General features: G+C 42.3%; 1 protein-coding gene across 1 annotated transcript; it reads left to right on the top strand.

Annotated features, from left to right (window-relative positions):
* Positions 1-557: 557 nt before the first annotated feature.
* LOC130405005 (V-type proton ATPase subunit B, brain isoform-like) lies at positions 558-21,195 on the top strand. The gene is made up of 14 exons (XM_056609958.1): positions 558-3,419; positions 5,234-5,332; positions 7,069-7,162; positions 8,927-9,004; positions 10,203-10,342; positions 15,812-15,913; positions 17,082-17,179; positions 17,322-17,445; positions 18,504-18,654; positions 18,861-18,943; positions 19,323-19,427; positions 19,640-19,769; positions 20,844-21,036; positions 21,123-21,195. The coding sequence occupies exons 1-14, from the start codon at positions 3,330-3,332 to the stop codon at positions 21,193-21,195; spliced, it is 1,560 nt and encodes a 519-aa protein (XP_056465933.1). The 5' UTR covers positions 558-3,329.
* Positions 21,196-21,569: the final 374 nt, after the last annotated feature.

The following is a 21,569-nucleotide window of genomic DNA, read 5'->3' as shown; positions in this document are numbered from 1 at the left end:
TAGGCTATGGTCAGTAAAATGTAACCATTGGTAAATGTTAATTTGTTGCTCATATTTAAAAAATAAAGTAAATCTGAACTGAGTGAATAATTATCTTGTCACCATAAGCATTGTGACTATTTCGTAATAGGATTATTTTTGTCCAAGTCAATCTACTCATGGTAGTTGTATCACAGGCGTAGTGCATGTGAAAGTCTTAAAAAGTCTCACAGTGATAATGTTAAGACCTAGGCTTCTTACTTGAGAATTATGTGGTGCTCAGTCAGTATTAACGCTGCTGAAATTCAGCAGACTTCGATACGATACCTGCCCGCAAATACCTCGATACTCGATACTGAACTCGTACCACGTGGAAATCTAGAATATCTGGAAAAGAGAATAATAGAATAATGGTCCAGCTCGGTCTCACTATGGTTTCAGCATACTTTCAGCAGCTTGGTCCTTTCCTGCTTCCTGAGCAAATTACGTTAATGCATTTATACACAGATCAGAGAATTGTATTCCGTTTGAGGCGTATTAATGCATATGATACGCCTCAATCGGAATACAATTCTCTGATCGGAATAGAAGAGGTGGTGTATTCAGCTATAATCGACATGCATACACTTATTCCTATTGGTTTGGGGTGGGTGCGGCTACTTTTTGGTTGGTGAGATGGCATCAGCAGCTGCAGTAGTTCGCAATTAGTCCGTCTGTACTTTTGTGCACACCGAACTAGACCGCTGTCAAGGAAAGTGGATTTTTTGCTTGATTCAAGTCTTTCTTAACACTCCGCAAGTAGTCCGGTAACTTATCAACACCACCGTGTCCGGTTGATAAGCGACGTCAACGTCTTTGGCAGACTATTTCTCTGTTGATCAACACTACGAATGATAATTGTAAAAAGACACACCGTCTGAAGATATTGTTTCGTTTTGGCAAGGAGCCGTGTAATAAGCGGGATAATGTATAGAACGTCGCCGGTCATTATCGAAAATAATACCCTTCAGGGCGATGCAAGACACCTCCGCTTCCCGTCAGGGTCCGGTTCGCCCTGTCGGCGTTCTGTACAACATTATCCCTTACATATATCATATAAGTCCAGACCAACATAACGGTTGTGTGTGAGAAACATACCGACGTACGCTTACCACTTTTGTAAATGCCATATATAATACATTCGGATTGCATGATAGGAATAGATCTGTTTTGATTAGAAATCTAATCGGATCAGAAGTGTCAAAAGCCGCGTTTACATGGACACTTCTTATCCGTTATATACACTCCATATTTAATTTCTCCCGTCTTTTTCTCCACAAGCCGAGGACTGTCGGCAAGCGCTTCCGAACCTGTCGCCATCTCGTTGCGTCTCACTCTTACTCGCTCGGTGAACTGCCTGCTGCTGCTGTGTGCGAGCTGAGGAGCATGTCCATGGGCACGCCCACTGACTAGCCCCTGCGTGCAAGGAGTATGACAGAGTTGATCCTGCTTAAGTCCTTCCGTTCAAAGTATTTTTTTCTTTCATATTTTTCTATTTTTTTTTAAATAAAATCATTCTTTCTTTTTTATAAAAGTATCGATACTAAGAAATTAGCGTATCGTATCGTTTTTTTGCGTGAGGGTATCGTGATACCTTGTTAAAGTTCACAACCCTGTGCAAGTTCACAGGGTTCACGCTAGACTTTTTCTTGGGCGGACAAATGTCCGACACTATTCCGCAATATCGGACATTTGTAATATCTTCCGGGACGTTATTCACTAATAATTTAATAATCACCAAAAGTCCACATTTAAACGACAAACGATACAAACTAAGTTGCTTCAATAAATGCCATTTATTAAATTAGCCTAGGTAAAAAACAGCCATTCTCGGCAAAAATGGTAAACGGGTAAAAAATTATTAATTCGATAATTGCAATTCTTGCAGGCTACTTTCGGCGCAACTTCATGGCATGGAAGTGCTCCGCTGCTCGCGAAAAGTTGAAGTCTTTCAACCCCGGCCCAAGGCTCGATATGCGCATCAGCCTCGTCACCTTTTCCTCAGCTAGGCGTTTCTGATGGATGTTTTAATCCTGTTTTGGAGAGAAAAACCTTGTTCCGCAGGAACACTGGACACGGGGATTGTACTGGCGATTTTGGCCAGCTTTGCCAAGTCGGGAAAGATTTGTGCGTTCACACCAAACGCGACGGGGCGACAAGATCCCATACAAAGTGAACGTAGAGACGCGTATCGGGCACATTTTTCGCGAGAGAAGACCGGCGACAAGTTTTGATTTGTCGCGCCACACTTTCGCCGTGCACAGGCGAGCGCGTTCAAGAGGATTTGTGCCGTGACAAATTTGCTCGAGCTGAAATATTTCAACTTTGACGCGAATTTCGCGTGATGACAGCCAATCAGCGTTCAATAGCGTGGGCACTGAGTGACATTTGTATGCATGTGCGGGTGCACTGCGCGCGTTCATGAATACACGTTCGTGTTTGCCTCCCTGGTGAGCTCGGCCAGGAACCGCTACTGGTTTTCATATGCTATTGATTAATTCATACATATTATGCGAACTTGCGGTATAATAAAATATAAACAGCCCACATGCGACATGTGGGCTGTTTACATTTTATTATACCGGCCATGCGTGCGTGCAATCGGCCAATGTCCGGCTATAGCCGGCTAACGTGAACGCTGCGTGCAACACTACTGCTCACTTTCTTCAGTATTTAAGGAAGGAATGCAACCAAAACTTGCAAAGCTGACCCAACCTCTAGGCATGCACTTCTCCTTTTATGATGAATTTCAGCCTAAAACCTTTTATTTGTTACTAACCATTATTTGGTTTTTATAAATTATGTCTGGGTGGACTGCAAATGGGGTCACCCTTTGTGGCACTCCAAGGAAATGGTTTGAAATAAACTCTCAGTTGAAGAGGGCAACGTTAACATGGCAATATATTTCAGGTAGATGTGTAAAGGTGTAATCTTTCCTCTTAACACATTTTGTTTGTACCTAATGGTAGGCTTGAGGTTAATTTGACTCACCTTCTGGGGTTGTAACCGTTGATCGTTCTGTAGTCTGCGGAGGTGCCATCAGAGACCTGGCCCTAATGTTCATGGTACTTGCCATGAATTTTTCCATGACATTTGCCTTGCTTTGACATTTGGGCAGGGAAGTGCATCTAAGCCATTAAAATATCCCTGGGAAAGGTCAGTGTCCGATTAATAATGCAGCAAGCAACTATTGGCAAAGACCGCTTATTACCATGTTGTTTGAGGGCTGTCATTTGAACCCGTGGGCTGCCTGAGGAATACTGCAGATACACCCTTCGTCATTAAATGCTGCCTTCCTTTGGCCTTTTGAAATGAAATCCTTAAACAGACTCCTTTTTGTTTCAGCGTACTCTACGGTCTCCGGAGTGAACGGACCCCTGGTGATTCTAGATAATGTGAAGGTGAGTCTGAATGATTACTTTCCTTTATCGATAAATTGTTTTAATCAGTCTCTAATTGGCATGTTTCAACGTTTAAGGGATTTCCATTTGCTGTATCCACATTCACAACCATGCACATCCCTGCATGTCAGTTGATACTTGACACGGAACCAAATGCATAAAATGACAGCATTGTTTCACAGGCTTTTTGGTGCTTTCGATATTTTGTTTAAGAGTTATGTACATGATTGATAAATCATGGGGAAGATCTAATTAGGTGAGTGCTGCATGCAGCGCTCAACTATTGTTCTTCATAAGTTTTATTCTTTCTTCCTAAATTTCCTCTTTATTATTCTCTACAAACTTTGGGACCAATCTCCTTCCTCAATTTTTCCCCTAGAGACTCCATTCAAATTGTAAAATGTTCAGAATGCTTCTTTTGAGATATTTTAAATATTTTATACTTAAGATATTCTACTTTTAAATACTATCTTTTTTAAACATGGGAGTATACGGGACGACGGCGGTACTTGAACTGTTTAAGACTTAACTAAATCAATTTTCAATCTTTATCTTTGTTCAAACCATTTAACAAATCTACACACTTAATAATAATATCTAAACAGAATTTCGATATCACTTAAACTTTCTTCAGAATCACAGTTTTAGTTTCATACCGGCTTCGTTTTCAGTTGGTCTCATTAATTTACGTTGATGCTGGAGCGTGAGGACGTTCAGCAGTGTTGCCAGATAGGGCTGTTTTTCCCGCTCTATTGGGCTACTTTTAATCACGCACCGGCTCGCTATGCTCTTAAAGACACGCACGCATGCACGCACGCGCGCACACCAGCAGTGCAGGGAAATATATCTGACATTTCAGATTCTTCAGTTCAATTCATTTTACATTTCTGCATTTATAGTAATGCTTTGCGCTTTTCATTCAGCTGTCACTTTATTTGTTTCCAAACATTTACATTTTCTTAAATGGTGTGCATGTTTACATTGTTTAATCCATTTAGACCAGGGGTGCCCAACCAGTCGATCGCGGTCTACCAGTAGATCGCCGACAGATCCCAAGTCGATCGCGAGGGGTGAAGAAAAAAAAAAAAAAAAAAAAAATTTTTTTTTTTTAAATAAAATAAAATTTGCGCGGGACATATACGCGCGGTAGCGCATGTGCTGTTAACAGCAGTTGAAAGCCGTCAACAGTAGTTACACACTCCTAAACGTTGGCATGGCTGAGGGGAAATAAGCTAAGACCTACCATTTTCACCCTGAGTGGGAGGAAGATTATTGATTATCGTTGAGAAGGTGCCGTGCGCAGACGGAATGAAACCCCCACTGAAGTCCGTAGGTTCACGATACAAGCCACCCCCCCCCCCCCCCCCCCCGTCAACAATTGTTCTCTACCCCCCCCCCCCCCCCCCCCCCCCCCTCAACAATTGTTCTCTACTCCCCCCCCCCCCCCCCCCCCCCTGCTTGAAGGTAGGTTTGCTGGTAGATCTCGGGAGGTTGGCTACTTGAAAAGTAGATCTTGGGTCAAAAAAGGTTGGGCACCCCTGATTTAGACTTTTGAACTTTTGGCTGTATTAAAAAATATTTTCAACCTCACTTTGTACTACAGCACTCACTGCATTTTCTGCAGGAAATTGATTTTCTAGTTATCTCTGGGGTACAAGTATCTTTTTGAATTGTTAAAATTGGTGTTCCAATTCCATCCAATAACGGCAGTCCTATGACCTGTGTTGGATACCGCCCCTTTAATATGAATGGTTGTTTTTTTGGTTTCTCTGGGTGTCATCCATGAATTAATCCACTGTTTTCTATTAATCCAGTTCCCCAGATATGCTGAGATTGTGCACCTGACCCTGCCTGATGGAACCAAGAGGAGCGGGCAGGTTCTTGAGGTCATCGGGAGCAAGGCTGTCGTCCAGGTGAACACCACTCCACCCTAGTACAACCCTAGTACTACCATAGTACCAACCATGTAATGACATGATACCAGGGTTGGAGTCCATTGGTTAGGGTTTTTAACTCTTGGTTCTGTCCACCAGGCATCCTTGAGCAAGATGCCCCCTAGCCCCTACCTGCTCCCTAAAGACTTTATATCTGGATTCTCAAATTTGCTTTGTTTAAAAGTGTCTGCTCAATGATTAAATAGTAGGGCTGTCAATCCTCCCCTCAAATCATATTCGAATTTCTAATGCTTCTTATGTTGAATATTCGATTAATATTCGAATATTTTTATTTTTTTTTAATTTTTTTTTTATTATATCATTATATACACCGATACCATCTTATTATTAGGCCTACGTCCCGCGTCCACTAGAGGGCGCGTCAACCAAATCTGTTATGTAACATTTGCAACAAGTTTTACAAAATCAATACAAAACTTATATAAATAGGTAAGATATAACGCCAGAAATATTCAAGCAATGATGTTTAATGAAGATGTTGTCTGCCGCCCAGCTTGCAGACAACGAGATGAATGTGAAGGATGTTTGGTTTGATAGTTATGACGAAGAGGGAACGCTCCGTTCACTTGCATGGACAGAGTCTCTGGTTACTAAGCAACCTCAACGTCTTGGCGGACTATATATCTGCTGATCAACACTACGAATGCTGGAAACACACCAGACACACCATGTGAAGTTATTTAACCCGATTATTGTTATTTATATCCGAGATTATTTAATCTAACCCGATCTAAACTCTATCACCCAAACACGGCGGCGTTTGGGTTTCCTACCTCGGACTCCAGCGCAGCCACGGCCGACAACTTTCTTTATTCTGGGTGGAAATAGTAACATAGTTACGCCATTAAATGCGTTTATGGAAACATTTTTAGCGAGAAATGTGCATTTTACTTTCGTAATGTTCGCTCGGTGAATGTGAAGGATGTTTGGTTTGATAGTTATGACGAAGAGGGAACGCTCCGTTCACTTGCATGGACATAGGCGCGTAGGAGCGTAGGCGCGTAGCTGCGTAGGACCATTTTTGACACAAAATGGTCAAGCAACATTTTAGCTGCGTTACGCGCGTAAATCTTTACGCGGGTACGCGTTTGATGTGTTCGTACCTATGCTTTCCAGCTCTGTGTCTGCTCGCGCGCTGCTCTCCGCCATCTTGTAAGCATACAATGCCGAACGTCACGACGCACAACGTTGACTTTGATTTGAGTCGTTGCTAGGCAAAAGTTAAATGTAATTCTTGACTTGTCAATAAAATTTGCTAAAAAAAAAAAAAAAAAAAAGTTTGAACGTTAGTTGCCGCACTCGAATGTTCTCCTTTTTTGAAAAATTCGAATTGTATTCGAATAGCGAAGTTCGTTTTGACAGCCCTAATAGTTATACTAGATACTACCATCCTAGAACCAGATTATATCATGGATGAAAGTTCACATTCAGAAACAATAAATCCAGAGAGCCTCCCCAAATAACTAATTAAATAATCGAGATCTAATGCATAATGATGGAGCAGGTAGTGGCTCGATCTCTTGCACCAAGATGCCTACAGGTAGACTGCAGGAGCCGTTGTACCCTTTGGCCAGAAAATAAAGCATTGAAAGCAGCAATTTGAGAGTGGGAAGAGTATATAGATGGAGAAGGGTTTGTTGTTTGGGTGTTTATCTGTTTCATGTGTCATGTGGCGCATCATGACTGTTCTACAGGTGTTCGAGGGCACGTCGGGTATCGACGCGAAGAAGACGGCCTGCGAGTTCACGGGCGACATCTTGCGTACGCCAGTCTCTGAGGACATGCTGGGTAAGATCACGCCGTATCCTCTGAAGAAAACCAGACACAATAACGTTCATCTCAGCATCAACTCACTGTTGGTTCCCTGCTGAAGATCCTTTCCCCTGAGCTTTTCATAAGGGCCCACCCTGCTCTCTGTCCGTTCTGCGCTGCTGACGCCCAGAAAGCTGACATTGACAGCACAGCAGTGCCCGATTGTGCTGAGCCCTCTGTGTTGTATTATTTGCCCTTAACCTTCTTGTTCGAATCCTTTTGGGTAATTGATAAGAAGACTAAACGGTTGTGGAACGTATTCAGTTTGATGCAAGATCCTTCTTCTGAATGCTGAATGTTTCTTAACGTTTTGGGAGATGTGATCGTCGGCATACAGCACGAGGCTGTTCTTGAGCTGAATAGCGGGAGGAAATAAAGTCCCCTTTGTTGCTGAAGCATCATTAAGGATGGCCGTGAATGGTGTTTGCACCTTCAGCTGCACAAATCCTAATTTAAATCGTAATTATTATTTTTATACAAGTATGGGCTGATTCCAGGTGAACTTCGGTTTGCTTTAGGTAGGAACATGATCCAATAACAAAGGTAAGACTCCTGTTGTTGGAACTTGGACATTTGTTCACATCTGACTTCTTGAGATTATGTCACAGAAGGATTTGGTTTAAACTGTGGAGTCTCACTTTCAAATAATATATTTTTTGTGATGATAGCATTATGTAACGATAAAGTTTTAAGTAGAATTAGAATTTAGAAACATGGCCATCCTCAGTGTTTGCGTCCGTCTTATTTTAATGGACAACAAGCCATTTACGAAGAACCTTGCCTCAAACCATAGCCTCTTTCAGTAAAATGATAACTGGGACAACTTTAATCGGACCTGGTCATGGTCCGTAGAAGTACAACTTGTTGTTGTCCAAAGAATGTCTACCTTCAAGTATGAATGACATACATGACAGATAAGTCAATATTGGGAGAGTCTCAATTGTCAACCATTGTAATATAAACAGGGACGTTGCACATAAATTACATGATTTTCAAAGTATAAGTCTAAACACTTACGGCAGTTGAACAAAACCAATAACAATTAAAGCTTTACATTGTGTTTCAATGTAAAATATCAACTAAATATCAACGACTATTAATATCAACTATACTAATATCAACTATGCTATTCTTCCAAAACTTCCCAACCCTTCCATCGTGCTTTATACTAAAACAATAATTAAATCTTCACTTAATAAGTTGCCATCCAAACTTTTATACAATGTCACAATATATATATATATTTTTTGCCAAGAACATCCTAGCAACTACCAAGAACACCCTAGTAGCCATCTACAACACCCTATGCCCCCGGACCCCCCTAGTAATCCTAGGTTATCAACTCACAGAACCACTGCTACAAAAAAATCTAGGGGAAAAACTGTATTGACCATCTAGAACACCATGGCAACAATTTTAAAACACCCTAGCAACCACATAGAAACAACGCAGAACAGCATAGCAGCCACTAGGCTTGGGAGTTTTCAAATTTTTCATACCTTCCTGACATTTCATTGGGTATACGCCGGTATATGAATGTATTTGTGCAAAAAAAAAAAAAAAAAAAAAAAAATAGGTTAAAGCTGAGCTCCTGCGATAGTCATCAAATTTATTTCATTCGTGATTTATTTTTTTACTTTTTATTTTCATATGGAGCCTCAACCTCCCATGATAAGCGTCTTTATTCAGCAAATCACCACAGGTCTAATGTCTACATATTCCCTTTCTGTTTGTCTCCAGGGCGGGTCTTCAATGGATCTGGGAAACCCATCGACCGCGGGCCCACTGTGCTGGCCGAGGACTATCTGGACATCATGGGTAAGGTTTCTCCCAGTTGACATGTCTGTTTTCTTTTGCTCCCAACTTTAGTTTGCTTCATCAGGGAGCCCTTATTGCAGGCTTTAAGCATAAATCATCAAAAACACACGAAACGTAACGGGACGGCTGTTCGCACACACCCACTCGCTGTTGGAAATTATTCTCTGTTGGTACTCTGTGGGCCTGGAACATTCCTGCTGCTCTGCCCAACTAAATGGTGCCGTATTTTTTTCCTATGAATTTAAACACGTAATTGATATGTACTTAAGATTTGAAATCAGTCAAACCCTTCAAGATGCTCTTTATCGAAGGGTTTTTGTCATGGTCTGATGTGAATATCTTGCGTAAGCAGAGGGACTAGAGCTTTATGTCTAGACGGAGAACACCATCTGTTGGATTTCATAGATGCGGTATCTTGCGATAGTTTGTACTATAGTTTATGAGATAAGCCTGTATTATAGGATATTAGGCTAATGGTAGCCTATATTTCCTTGAAAAATAATGCAGATTCTGGCATGAACGGACATGCACATTGTCACTTAGTGGAGGAGCTGCGCCTCCCCTATAGAAAACTGTTGGAAACCCTGGAATACTTTCACTCCTTCTACTCTAAAGGATTGGTTATATAATTAATGAAAATGAAAGCATTCATCTTTGAATCAATGCATCATAGAAAATTAAGACATACTGCAGGAGAAATTGCTGCTTGCTTCTCGCTGTAAGGAAGCAATTCAAATTTTTTGAGGTTATTTAACTAATGTATTATACTAATGTCCACTTATGATGAATGAAGTTATTCCTTCAAAGATTCAGTATTGTGGCAGAATGGTTTTAAATGACCCTTAGCAGACCTCGGCTCAGCTCGCTTCCCTCGCTGTTGCCTTTTTGCCTTTTGCTGAGTTACTTCATTGCCAACATCTTGACAAAGACCCGAAAGGGTTTTAAGGAAAGAATGGCGATGTAACATAAGGTCAATCTTGAAGGTCCCTCACTTACACCTACAAATCTGGACTTTAAATCCCTGCGAAGATGTGTTGCAGTGATTGGCCCTGGAGGAATGTGTGTTGGTGTTTTATAACATGCAATGGGGTTGACCGTATGTCAAGAGGGGGGGCAGGGACAAAGGTTTGGTTCTCTGAAAGGAGGCTGGAGGAGTGCTGTAACGGCTCACCTGTGCTGTCCTCCGTGGTTCCTCCAGGCCAGCCAATCAACCCCCAGTGCCGTATCTACCCTGAGGAGATGATCCAGACCGGCATCTCCGCCATCGACGGCATGAACAGCATCGCCCGAGGCCAGAAGATCCCCATCTTTTCTGCTGCTGGTTTGCCCCACAATGAGGTGAGCCGACGTGGTCCCATTCGCTTCTGTGTACATCACTTCATGTCCCGATGGAAATTGATTGCTCCACGACGGTTGGCATCGTGACTCATTTAACGTATGACAGGATCTTGATGCCTCTTGATTAATAAAACTGAAATGGTTATTTTGGTGTTGTAAGGAATTAGTTTTAAATTAGAATGAAGTTTAGTATACCTGTTTAAAATAATTATTTGGATGAGGGTGATTATTATGATAAGTGGGAGGGCATTTTTAATGCACCCATTTTTCTTGGGCATTAGCTTTTGCTCCATGACCGTTAACTAAAAGTAGGCTTTAACACTTTCAGAGAAAGTTAATATCCAAAACGAAACTGTTACGATACGTCTGCACATAAACAAGTCATCAATAGCAACCTTTATTCACGTACAGAGCGCAAGTAACTTTTAGCTTGCAGCGGTCAATCCATTAATCGGAAGGTGATAATTAAAGGTCTATGAATATAGTGTACAACAATGTATGCAATAAAAGGATTATGCGTTGAGAAAAGACTTGTATAGTGTCCATGGAGACTATGACGAAGATGCCCGATTGTGATTGGTTAAACTGATTTGTTTGAAGGCTAAAGGTCCTTTCACATTGAACATGATTTTTCATGTCTTTATTTCACCCACTTCGATAATCAATAATTACGTCATGGAGCACAATGGGAATGTACAAATACGTTAATGGTAATCAATTTGACCGATCACAATCAGGTTTAGCAAACTACTATTCGCTATTTTACAGATGCAAGTGTGTGAAACTGTATAATTGAATCCTCTGAATACATTTAATGTTTTGGTTAAAGGACGTAGCCTAAGCCAGTCTTCAATATAGGCTCTAAAGGTTGATGATTGAATCCATCTGTCTTTTACGCTTGGGGGATACTTATTTGAAAATGCTGCATATTTGCGTGACGTCCGCGTTTTATCTATATTTTCACTACACGGCTGATGGAAAGACCCTAAAGCCATCAACAATTGACTGTGGTGAGATATAACTTAATGTCACTTAAAATGAAATGACATTTCTGAAAAGCTGAGCATTCACCATTGGTAACGACACTGGCCTCTGTTGAATCTGCTTTTTGTAATTGGTTTCATCTGCAATATAATAATGATCTTGCAACATCGTCATATCTTTTCGGAACTCCCCGTGGAAGAGGTAGCTGTTGGGAACAGCAGGAAAGGGAAGTAGTCCAACTTCTCCCAACCCTGGTCACAAGACAATGAGATCTGCATCCTATTTACACAAGAAATTAGTTAAAAATACCATTCTAAGCTAAAAGTCGAACTGAGGTGAAACGTAAAGAAATTAGTTTCCCTTTCTCTCTGACGTTTCAAACCTTAGGTTTTTTAATTTTGACGGTATATATTATCATTGTGAGTAATTTACACCACTAAACTGGGATACTGATAAATCAATGTCTTCAATTTATGACAATAGAATACCAGTGAGAGACGATAATCAATATTATTGAATTATTGCCCACTTTAAGGATTAATACACTTTTTTTGTATAAAAATATAGTAGACGAGTAATGTAGTATAAAGATAATGCAAATTTCTGTCCCTTGCACCCAAAATGGAAAGCTGTTACAATGGCACAATCTTTTTGTGCCGTTGAGATTGCCCCTTTGTTCAGATTTTCTGTCAGATAATCTCCTTGCCTGTCCGGGTCAGACCTTATGCATGTTAGGCCTGTTGGCCCCATCCAACAGCCTCAGAGAATAGTTTCCCGGTAACTTGGTCTTGGATATTTTTGATTACCTTTTTTATTGACTGCACCAAGTATCTTTCTGCTAATTTAATGCCTTTTTATTTTATTAATTTTTGCCGTATTTTCGAAGAATGTCTTTATTTCACCCACTTCGATAATCAATAATTACGTCATGAAGCACATTGGGAATGTACATAGTGTACAACAATGTATGCAATAAAAGGATTATGCGTTGAGAAAAGACTTGTATAGTGTCCATGATGACTATGACGAAGATGCCCGATTGTGATTGGTTAAACTGATTCTTTTAACCAATCACCAGTATTTATTTCACCCACTTCGATAATCAATAATTACGTCATGGAGTACAATGGGAATGTACATTTACGACCTGACATCCGTTTTGCGAAAAAAAGACGTTAATGGTAATCAGTTTGACCGATCACCATAGTTTGCCCCTTTGTTCAGCTTTTCTGTCAGGTATTCTCCTTGCTCCTTAAGTCTGTCCGGGGCAGACCTTATGCATGTTAGGCCTGTTGGCCCCATCCAACAGCCTCAGAGAATATAGTTTCCCGGTAACTTGTTCTTGGTCATTTTGGTCACTTTTTTGTTGACTACACCAAGGATCTTTCTGCTAATTGAAGGCCTTTTATTTTATAAATCTTTGCCGTATTTTCGAAGAAGGCAGAGTAGGGAAAAGTTACATGAGACAAGTGCAAATTAGAGTAAGACGACAAGTCTTTAGCTGAAGAAGGTGCAGGATCCATTGATTGCCGTCGGGATACATTGTGCAGATGTCAAGGAGGTCATTTAATAACAAGATGAAGGCCAACTTTAGAAATGGCTCCAAGGATGGAGGCTACAGAGGGACCCCTTTTTGTAGTTGGGTAGAACAACATTGATTTAGTTGAGCTCTTCAATGTTCTCTCATTGAATCAGAGATGCACTAGACTACTAGAGCTAGTTCTCTGGTCTTGAGCCTCTTTAGCTTGGAAACAGAGTTTTACAGACTGGCGGTTTATCCGGCTCCCTCTTCAAACTCCCGTCTACCATTCACACCTCGCTTCCCAAGGGCGGGAAATGAAAGCCGTTAACTGGATCAATGTCCTGCTCAGGTATTGTTGCCGCTGCCAACGTGCCGACTAGGTAAAGCCTTGTTCTCTATGGCTTCCAGCCAAAAACAAAGTCACAGCTCTGGAAGACATTTGAGAACGTGATTCCAACGCAAGACCTCCCTGACCAAAAATGTCTTCCATTTTAATCCCAGATGTCGTCTTGTCTTTTGTCTGGCGTTTAACAGAATTCTCAACCTTGTCAACGACAAACACTGTAATGTTAACTTTATGTCTGCCTTGGCTCTCCTTCTTCATGGAAGTCGTATGTGTTGACGGGCAAGAAAGGGGGAAAAATAGCCAATACACACATACCGAATGCACCCTCACATTGATAAATGGTCTGTATTTCAAAGCTAGTTTTTAAAATGAGCATCAAAATATGAGCCGTAGCTTCACATGAGTGAGGCCCCTAGTTAATTTACAACCTAGAGCAACAAGTCTATGCTGCTCTACCGTTTCTTGTTAACCTGTTGTCAAACACTTATGAATTGTTTTGCGAGGATTATACAATAGTTGACCCCATTAATCTAATTCTGTGTGCCTGATATTTGGGGCTCATAAATTAAGGGAGGAGATGTGTGAGGGGGATGTATGTTTCTTACTGTAAACCCAAAGGTGGTCCGGCTTGTATGCATGGCAGGGTTCAATAGCCCGGAAGTTGTCGTTTCATTACCCAGATGTCACAGAGGGTCATGTCACCAATAACCGCCTCCTTCATGGACCAGGTGTGGGAGCTCAGGGACCAAGTGGGGGTCAGGGTCTGTAGATCAGACGGTGGCACAGAGCGCTAACGCTGTGCGCGTCGCGGCTGTAGGATACACATTTTTCCTCAGGACAAAGCGGATTGCACGGTTTGGTGGGCACAATCAAATTCAAGTTGATGTGACATTCATATGTAACGACGACTACACATAATGGACCACAATAGTGTCACGTTTACAAATATATTGTGCTGTCATGTCTGTTTTCCAGGGTTTCCGCGGGGAAACCATGGCCCTAGCCCAAATTAAGGCCATTAAAAAGTAATAAAAGTCATCTGACGAGGTATTTAATTTCCAACTAGGCCTATGAGTTTTTCAATTTGTGTAATTTACGTGCAGGCCTATCTCCTAAAATTACTAAAACTGAGTGTCAATGTTGTCACGTGGTGCGTGCGAACTGGATATACCCGGCTGGCTTGCTGCCAAACCTCATCGCGAGTTCGCTTCTGTTAGTTCACACTCATTTGAAAGACAATAATGGGGAAATGCAAAGTCCAGACCAACATAACGGTTGTGCACGCGAGACGTATACGAACGTACGCTTACCACTTTTGTAAATGCCATATATACAGTACATTTGGATTGCACGATAGGAATAGATCTATTCCGATTAGAAATCTAATCGGATCAGTAGTGTCCATTTAAACACGGCTAGTGAAAGTAAGTAACGCGTATATACATTAACGTAACTACTTTTTCATATAAAAACTTGACACTGTAATAACAATATTTAACGAGGTAATTATAACTTGACTTCAACACTGGAAACAACAACGTGGCAACACAGATGGTGAGAGCCAGAGAGAGACAGACATAGAGTGCCAGAGAAAGAGCCAGAGAGAGAGAGGCCTTGAAAAATTAAAAAAAGATCTATATCACCCCTAACTGGCATCAAAGTTGAGCTTGTGACGGATTTCACTTCTTATTGTTATGCAATTTTCTTTGTGACATATTGATTAAAAACTATGGACCAAGGCCCGTTGGGCGATCTTGATTAATCCAACTTATGGTACGTTCCGTCTTACTTAAATGTAGCTCACTCGCTTACTCTACTGTCTGTCTGTCTTTGAAGGTATTAAAAGGTAGTAAATTCAAAAGCCTCTTGTCGCATTTTCGCTTTTAGTACTTCTGTAAAAAGAATTGCAAGGCTTTATATCCAATGCCTTTCCTTGCGGTGAATGCAGATAAAGGTCATCTAGGAGCAGGCTAGTGATTAGGGCATCTTTCTAGGTAGGCTGTAGCCACTGGGGATCAATCCGGGTACCTTTAACAAATATACTCTTTTATCTTTGTAGTAGGGCTGCTCGATTTTGGAAGAATCATAATCATTATTATTATTTTGGTCAATATTGAAATCATGATTATTCAAACGTTTTTTTTTACTTTGAAAACATCATGTATTTATTCAGCATGTCTCTCCCAAAAAAACACTTTGTAACTGAGAAATTTGAAATTTCGCCTAAAAACAATGCACAAAATGGTCAAAAAGAAAATGTCAAAATCTATAATAATGTACAGATATGTATCCAGCTTTTATGTACTTTCTATAAATTTTTTAATAAAAAGATAAATATTAATAATAATAAAATAATATTCGTTTTTGTGATCGTTTGACACTAAAATCGAAATCGCGATCAAAATTCAATTAATTGCCCAGCCCTACGTTGTAGTGTTTCTTCCCTTTGTTCCTAATGATATCTTTTGTAACATCCTCGCTGCTGAAAATGGCAATTTTGAGGGACTGTCCATAGGTTTGTTTTGCGTCTATGCAAACCCCATGATATTTTAACGGTTGTCATTTAGCACAGATCCTACTGACTTTTTAACAAAGCGTTTTATCTGCTCCCTCCTAGATTGCCGCCCAGATCTGTCGGCAGGCTGGCCTGGTCCAGAAGTCGAAAGACGTCATGGACTACACCTCTGAGAACTTCGCCATCGTCTTCGCAGCTATGGGGGTGAGAGACCGAGCGGTGGTCCATGGGAATATCTACCGCAGTCAGACTCTTCTGTGTCTCACACTGTCCCTGTGTCAGTCAAGTCTGGCCTTTTTTGGCATTAGAAACGTATGTCTTCATTGCCAAATCACTCCCTTTCTCTCTCTGCCACCCACCCTGGTCGTTCTCTCGCTCTCTCTCCCCGTCCTGTTTTTTTTTGTGTTCGCAACACTAATCCAACCCTTCTTGACCCTCATTTTACACCCTGACAATTTGAACCCCCCCAACCCCCCCAGTTCCTTATTCATCAGGTGACTTGTGTGTCTCTAAGTCCCTCTTGTTACTTCTGGGCTCCTGAGCAGATCCCGCGGCTCAATCTGACTGCTGGCTAATTCAGCAGCCCTTTAGAACGCCTTCACACCGGCCGTATCGAGTTATCCCCCTCAGCTGCTGCTGTGTCTATTCTAACGCCCCTCTCTGCCGTCCTGACCTGCAGTTCACAAACACACACACTTGCAAATACCACACATTTACGTACACTTGGACGGAGACGCACGCACACACACTCACACAAACACACACACACACACCTACCTTTTAATCTGCCCTTTTGTCGGTAATCCATCAATTTGCACACCGCTGTGGAGAGACTGAAGAAGAGGAAACCGGTTGAATATGAGACGACCAGGGGGTTAGGGGGCTTAGGCTAAAGCCACCGTACCCAGTATACTTGATACACCGTGCAGAGGGCCCGTCTTTGGTAACCATACCTGCTTTGTTCAAGTGGAAACGCGTCGATTTGTGGAGTGATTATGGTATTCATAGGGCAGTGTTGTGTTGTCCGTTGGCAGAGGTGTGTTGTGATGTTTTACAAGACTACATTATAACGTAGGATTGCTGGGTGGACGTTTGGATGAAATTGCCCAGCAGGTAGCGTGAGTCATCTGACGGGAAAAACATACTTGCAACCATCTTTTTCACATAGTCTTATTTTATCAGTGCGATATAACTGGATTTCCGACAAAATGTTATTCAGCCTTCTATCTGTGGCTTTCGCAAATATGCATTTGCAAAAATAATAATGAGGTATTCGAATACCGAAATTTAGATTTGAATACCAACCGACAAATGGTTGAGATTTCGGGTTCGTCACTATTGTCTCATCATACTTTCTTTTTCATTTTTCCAGGTCAACATGGAGACTGCCCGCTTCTTCAAGTCGGACTTCGAGGAAAACGGTTCCATGGATAACGTTTGCTTGTTCTTGAATCTGGCCAACGACCCCACGTAAGAGGCACTCTGCCAGAGCTTTGCACCCTAACACCGATGCGTGTCTGCATCACTGTATACTAATGTAGACTAGTGACCAACTTTTGCAATGCCCATGCACATTGCCTATTTTTGACGGAATTTCTTCTCCACCAATCAGCATTGAGCGCATCATCACCCCCCGCCTGGCGCTGACCACTGCGGAGTACCTGGCCTACCAGTGTGAGAAGCACGTCCTCGTCATCCTCACTGACATGAGCTCCTACGCCGAGGCCCTCCGAGAGGTAGGCCTGCTGACTTTTTTTTTTATTAATAATGAATTGTAATAATTATACAGCTGCCAGAATTTTTTATCATAGTGGAAACGATCCATGAATTCATAACGTTCGATATTCCCCTTGAAGTTGGTCTTCTGCCAGTTTGCCAGGGTCTGTGTGTAGTACAATTGTTCTATGAAGAGTGGGGTGGTATACCAATGTAGAGATCAATATTGAGTCAAAGGAAAGCTAATTGGTAGGTAGTGCAAAAGCTAGCAAATAAACCACCAGTCATCTTGACAATGTTAACAGTTTACCTGGGCTCTCCTTTAAGCCAAGGATACGTTTTCTTTCTGCCATTGACTGAACAGTAAAACCTGTTGAACGTGAATGTTGCCTCTATCATGAAATGATGAGGAGCTCCCTTTTAATGGCAGATTAAGTGCTAACCTAACTTTAAAGTCTTATTCCCTCCATTGTGTGATGGATGGATTTAGGAAGTCGCATTCAGTGCACACCATGTCTGCTCGTTGATCTGCTAATTATTTTATTTGTTTATTTGTCAAGGACAATGCAAAAAACATTGCAAGAATACAATACATGAAACGAATGTCTTGCATATAGGACTTTTAGCCAAGGCAAATTTTGCAACCCATGTCCCCGGTTAGGCTTTTACTTAAAAATGGTCATTGCATATCATCATTAACAAAAAAATAGATTAATTAAAGTGAGCAGTGACATTCTTTACATGATTATGCAATTGCTACATCACATTAGTCATTTTACATGTGTAGTCTTTATAAGGAGCTGCCTGTTGTCCAACAGTGTTCACCTCAGTGCCAACCCTTAAGAGCAGTTCTCTTCCCATCCAAAGAGTTGCCGTGAGTTTGATTCCCGCAGTTAGCGTGTTTGTGCCCAAAAGCCGCTGTTACTCTTCAATGATGGTGTTTTGGTCTACCAAGACCCGCCTATGTCTGCGATCCAATGAATACCATCCAGGAAGGGGGTGAATTGATGGTATCCACCATCAGCAAGGCTCCCTTAGCCCCTGGCATGCATTCTCAACCACCACCTCTGTTCTCCAGGTGTCTGCAGCCAGAGAGGAGGTGCCCGGCCGTCGTGGCTTCCCTGGATACATGTACACCGATCTGGCCACAATCTACGAGCGTGCCGGGAGAGTGGAGGGCAGGAACGGCTCCATCACCCAGATCCCCATCCTCACCATGCCCAACGACGGTAGGGACGAAGCCCTTCAGATGGGAAATGAACCACAGTGTTTGAATGCATCACGGTTGAACCATTGATATGAATTGGCCACATTGTCAATTCCCATCAATGGTGGAAAATGTATCGTTAATGTGGATTTCAATGCACAGTGATTGGTTTATATTGCGCAGTCTGGTTTGAGGGAGGGTAAAACTTAACAATCTCTGTTTCCTCAGACATTACCCATCCCATCCCTGACTTGACTGGTTACATCACTGAGGGACAGGTGTATGTGGACAGACAGCTCCACAACAGACAGGTAACACTTATCCTGGTTTCATCAGTGATCTCTGGACCAGTTACCAGTCGTGGCAAGTGTGTTTTAAATGTGTGATTACGGCTGCACTTAGGCATCCATTATTGCCCTCTATTAAACATGGGGAAAGCAGACCTTTTCACACCGTCTGAATGATTAATACTAGCGCTGACATTTTGTTGACACTATGGCATTGTTTCATGAAGAGGTGGTCTATTGTGGATTGAGAGAGGGCAAATCTGGATACAATGGCTGGACAATTATACATTTCGAGTTATCAAGATGTCCACAAAACCTCAAAGCTTTAAACTTTTCTAAGGAGTTTGTTTGTGTGTTTTTACCTGCATGTAGATGTTTAATCGTCTTGTTCTTTGTTTTTCAGATCTACCCCCCAATCAACGTGTTGCCGTCCCTGTCTCGTCTGATGAAGTCTGCTATCGGTGAGGGCATGACCCGCAAGGACCATGCAGATGTCTCCAACCAGCTGGTAAATCTTCTGCTATAACATCACAATTTTCCGAAAAGATTTGGTTGTCTTTATTTTGAGATCAGGTTTTCGCTCAACTTTATTTTTGTTAGTTAAATCCATTATTTTAAGTTTCAACTCATGCGATTCTAAATATAGAAATGGACTTCCGAGCCATTGTGGTGGTGCAGCTGCAGTATGGTCATGTTAAACCATACCTTCTCTTCACTCAGTACGCCTGCTATGCCATTGGGAAGGACGTCCAGGCCATGAAGGCTGTGGTAGGAGAGGAGGCCCTGACCCCCGACGATCTGCTCTACCTTGAGTTCCTGCAGAAGTTCGAGAAGAACTTCATTGCCCAGGGTGAGGGGGGCGAGTCCAGGCCCTTGAAAATCTAGAACTTACGTTTTTTAGAACAGTTTTTTTTCAGTTCATAAACGATGGCTTATCTGCTGCTTCCACAAACGCATTGCTTTAAATCGATTCATATTGGCCTGTAATGTCACTGTCCAAGGTGACATATTGGTATCAAGCTACAATGAGTGATTAGTAGTTCACTGGTGGCTATGAAGCATTGACGCAAAAAAAAATCAACTGTACAGGCAAATTCCAAATGCATACCAGGTGAGCCCAAGTGAGGTCTCGACCCCAAGCTTGTGACACGCGTATGGGTCAGCTTAAGGGCTGATTATGGTTCCATGTCGACCCAGCGCAAGGTCCGCGCAGACGCTTCGACACAGTAGTGAACCTGTTTTGGTTCTTCATCGGGTTTTAGTGATCGGACCATTCACAGACCTCGCTGCTGCGTCGCCTTGACACAAGGTTACATTCTTTAGGAGGCGCACGTCAGGCCCTTGCTGTGAACGCAAAGAGGGTCCGCAGGGACGTAATGGGTCCGTAAACCCCCTTGCGTTGCATCGGCGTGGAACCATAATTAAGCCTTTACCTCTGTCCTTGAAGGGGCCAAAAGCTGGGTGGTGTTATGTTTAACGTAAAAGAGAATGTGCAAATGGACCTGTGGTGAAGCTGGTGTGACGTAGGGTGTGCTTGCTGTTGTGAGCACACCCAGCGCTGGTGTCGGAGCAAGCTTTTTACACCATTACCGTCCAAGTGTTAGCTGTCAACGATCATTGACACACTCACCTCGCCTGACCACCATAGATGTATTTTTAGACTCCATTTCACCACTATGCTGGCAACTATATCGAGTGTGCACGTTATTTGGACAGGACTAGGAATGATTAAAAACTGAAAAAAGGGTTAGTTTGCTGAGCTAACAATTTTTTTTAATCTTTAATAGTATTATTACAGCAATCATGGATTCGTCTATACATTTAGGTAGACATATTAAGAAAAACTGTCAGTCTCTTATGAAATTCTAAAACATGGACTTTTTAATTTCCTAACCGCGTCCTCTCCGGCCGTCTCCCCCCCCAGGCCCCTATGACAACCGGACGGTGTACGAGACGCTGGACATCGGCTGGCAGCTGCTGCGTATCTTCCCCAAGGAGATGCTGAAGAGAATCCCCCAGAGCACCATCGCCGAGTTCTACCCCAGGGAGTCCGCCCGCGCGCCACTAAGGGCTGCCCCCGCCCCTCTCCTCCACCATCCTCCCCCTCTTTGTCTCTGGTTCTCCCGCTCTCGTTGTCTCTCTCCCAGCTTCCCAACAATTCCAGCACTGAGGTCGTCCCAACACCCCCAACCCCTTTTCCCAGCCCCAGCCGTCTGCCTCCCTCTTGCTCCCCCCTGAAGACGTCCTTGATTGAACAGGGCAACGTCCCCCTTTAGTGTAGCTGTAGTGTGGTTGGTACATGTTCAGCAGTCTTGTATAGAACGTAGCTTTGATTGTGAGATTAACATTTTTATTACAACGAGCACCATTCTCTCTCCCCCCCCCCCCCCCTCACTTCCAGAATCCCACATGGTTCCTTGTTATTTATTTGGGTTTGTGCTGGATAAAACAAAAAAATCTTGGTTGTTTATTTCAAGCTGTATGTGTTTGTGTGTATGTAAAGGATGGGGTTGTTTGCCGACGACATTCTCAAAACATTTCAGTGGTTGCCAGGTATCCGGTACTGCTCGACTGTGTGTTTTGTTAAGAGTATTATGCATGAAATCCTGTGGTAGACATTTGTCTGTGATTTCAGATATTCAGATTTGGG

Source organism: Gadus chalcogrammus, chromosome 15, assembly GCF_026213295.1.
Source record: "Gadus chalcogrammus isolate NIFS_2021 chromosome 15, NIFS_Gcha_1.0, whole genome shotgun sequence".
Taxonomy (NCBI): domain Eukaryota; kingdom Metazoa; phylum Chordata; class Actinopteri; order Gadiformes; family Gadidae; genus Gadus; species Gadus chalcogrammus.
The sequence above is the reverse complement of the archived record's forward strand: the minus strand, read 5'-3'. Positions and strand labels throughout refer to the sequence as shown.

Excerpts from the sequence above, each read along its gene's own strand:
- LOC130405005 (XM_056609958.1), top strand. The coding sequence starts at position 3,330 with ATGAAATCCTTAAACAGACTCCTTTTTGTTTCAGCGTACTCTACGGTC. Across the intron at positions 18,655-18,860 it reads CCTCACCATGCCCAACGACG|ACATTACCCATCCCATCCCT; the intron begins GTAGGGACGAAG and ends CTGTTTCCTCAG. Across the intron at positions 18,944-19,322 it reads GACAGCTCCACAACAGACAG|ATCTACCCCCCAATCAACGT; the intron begins GTAACACTTATC and ends TTTGTTTTTCAG.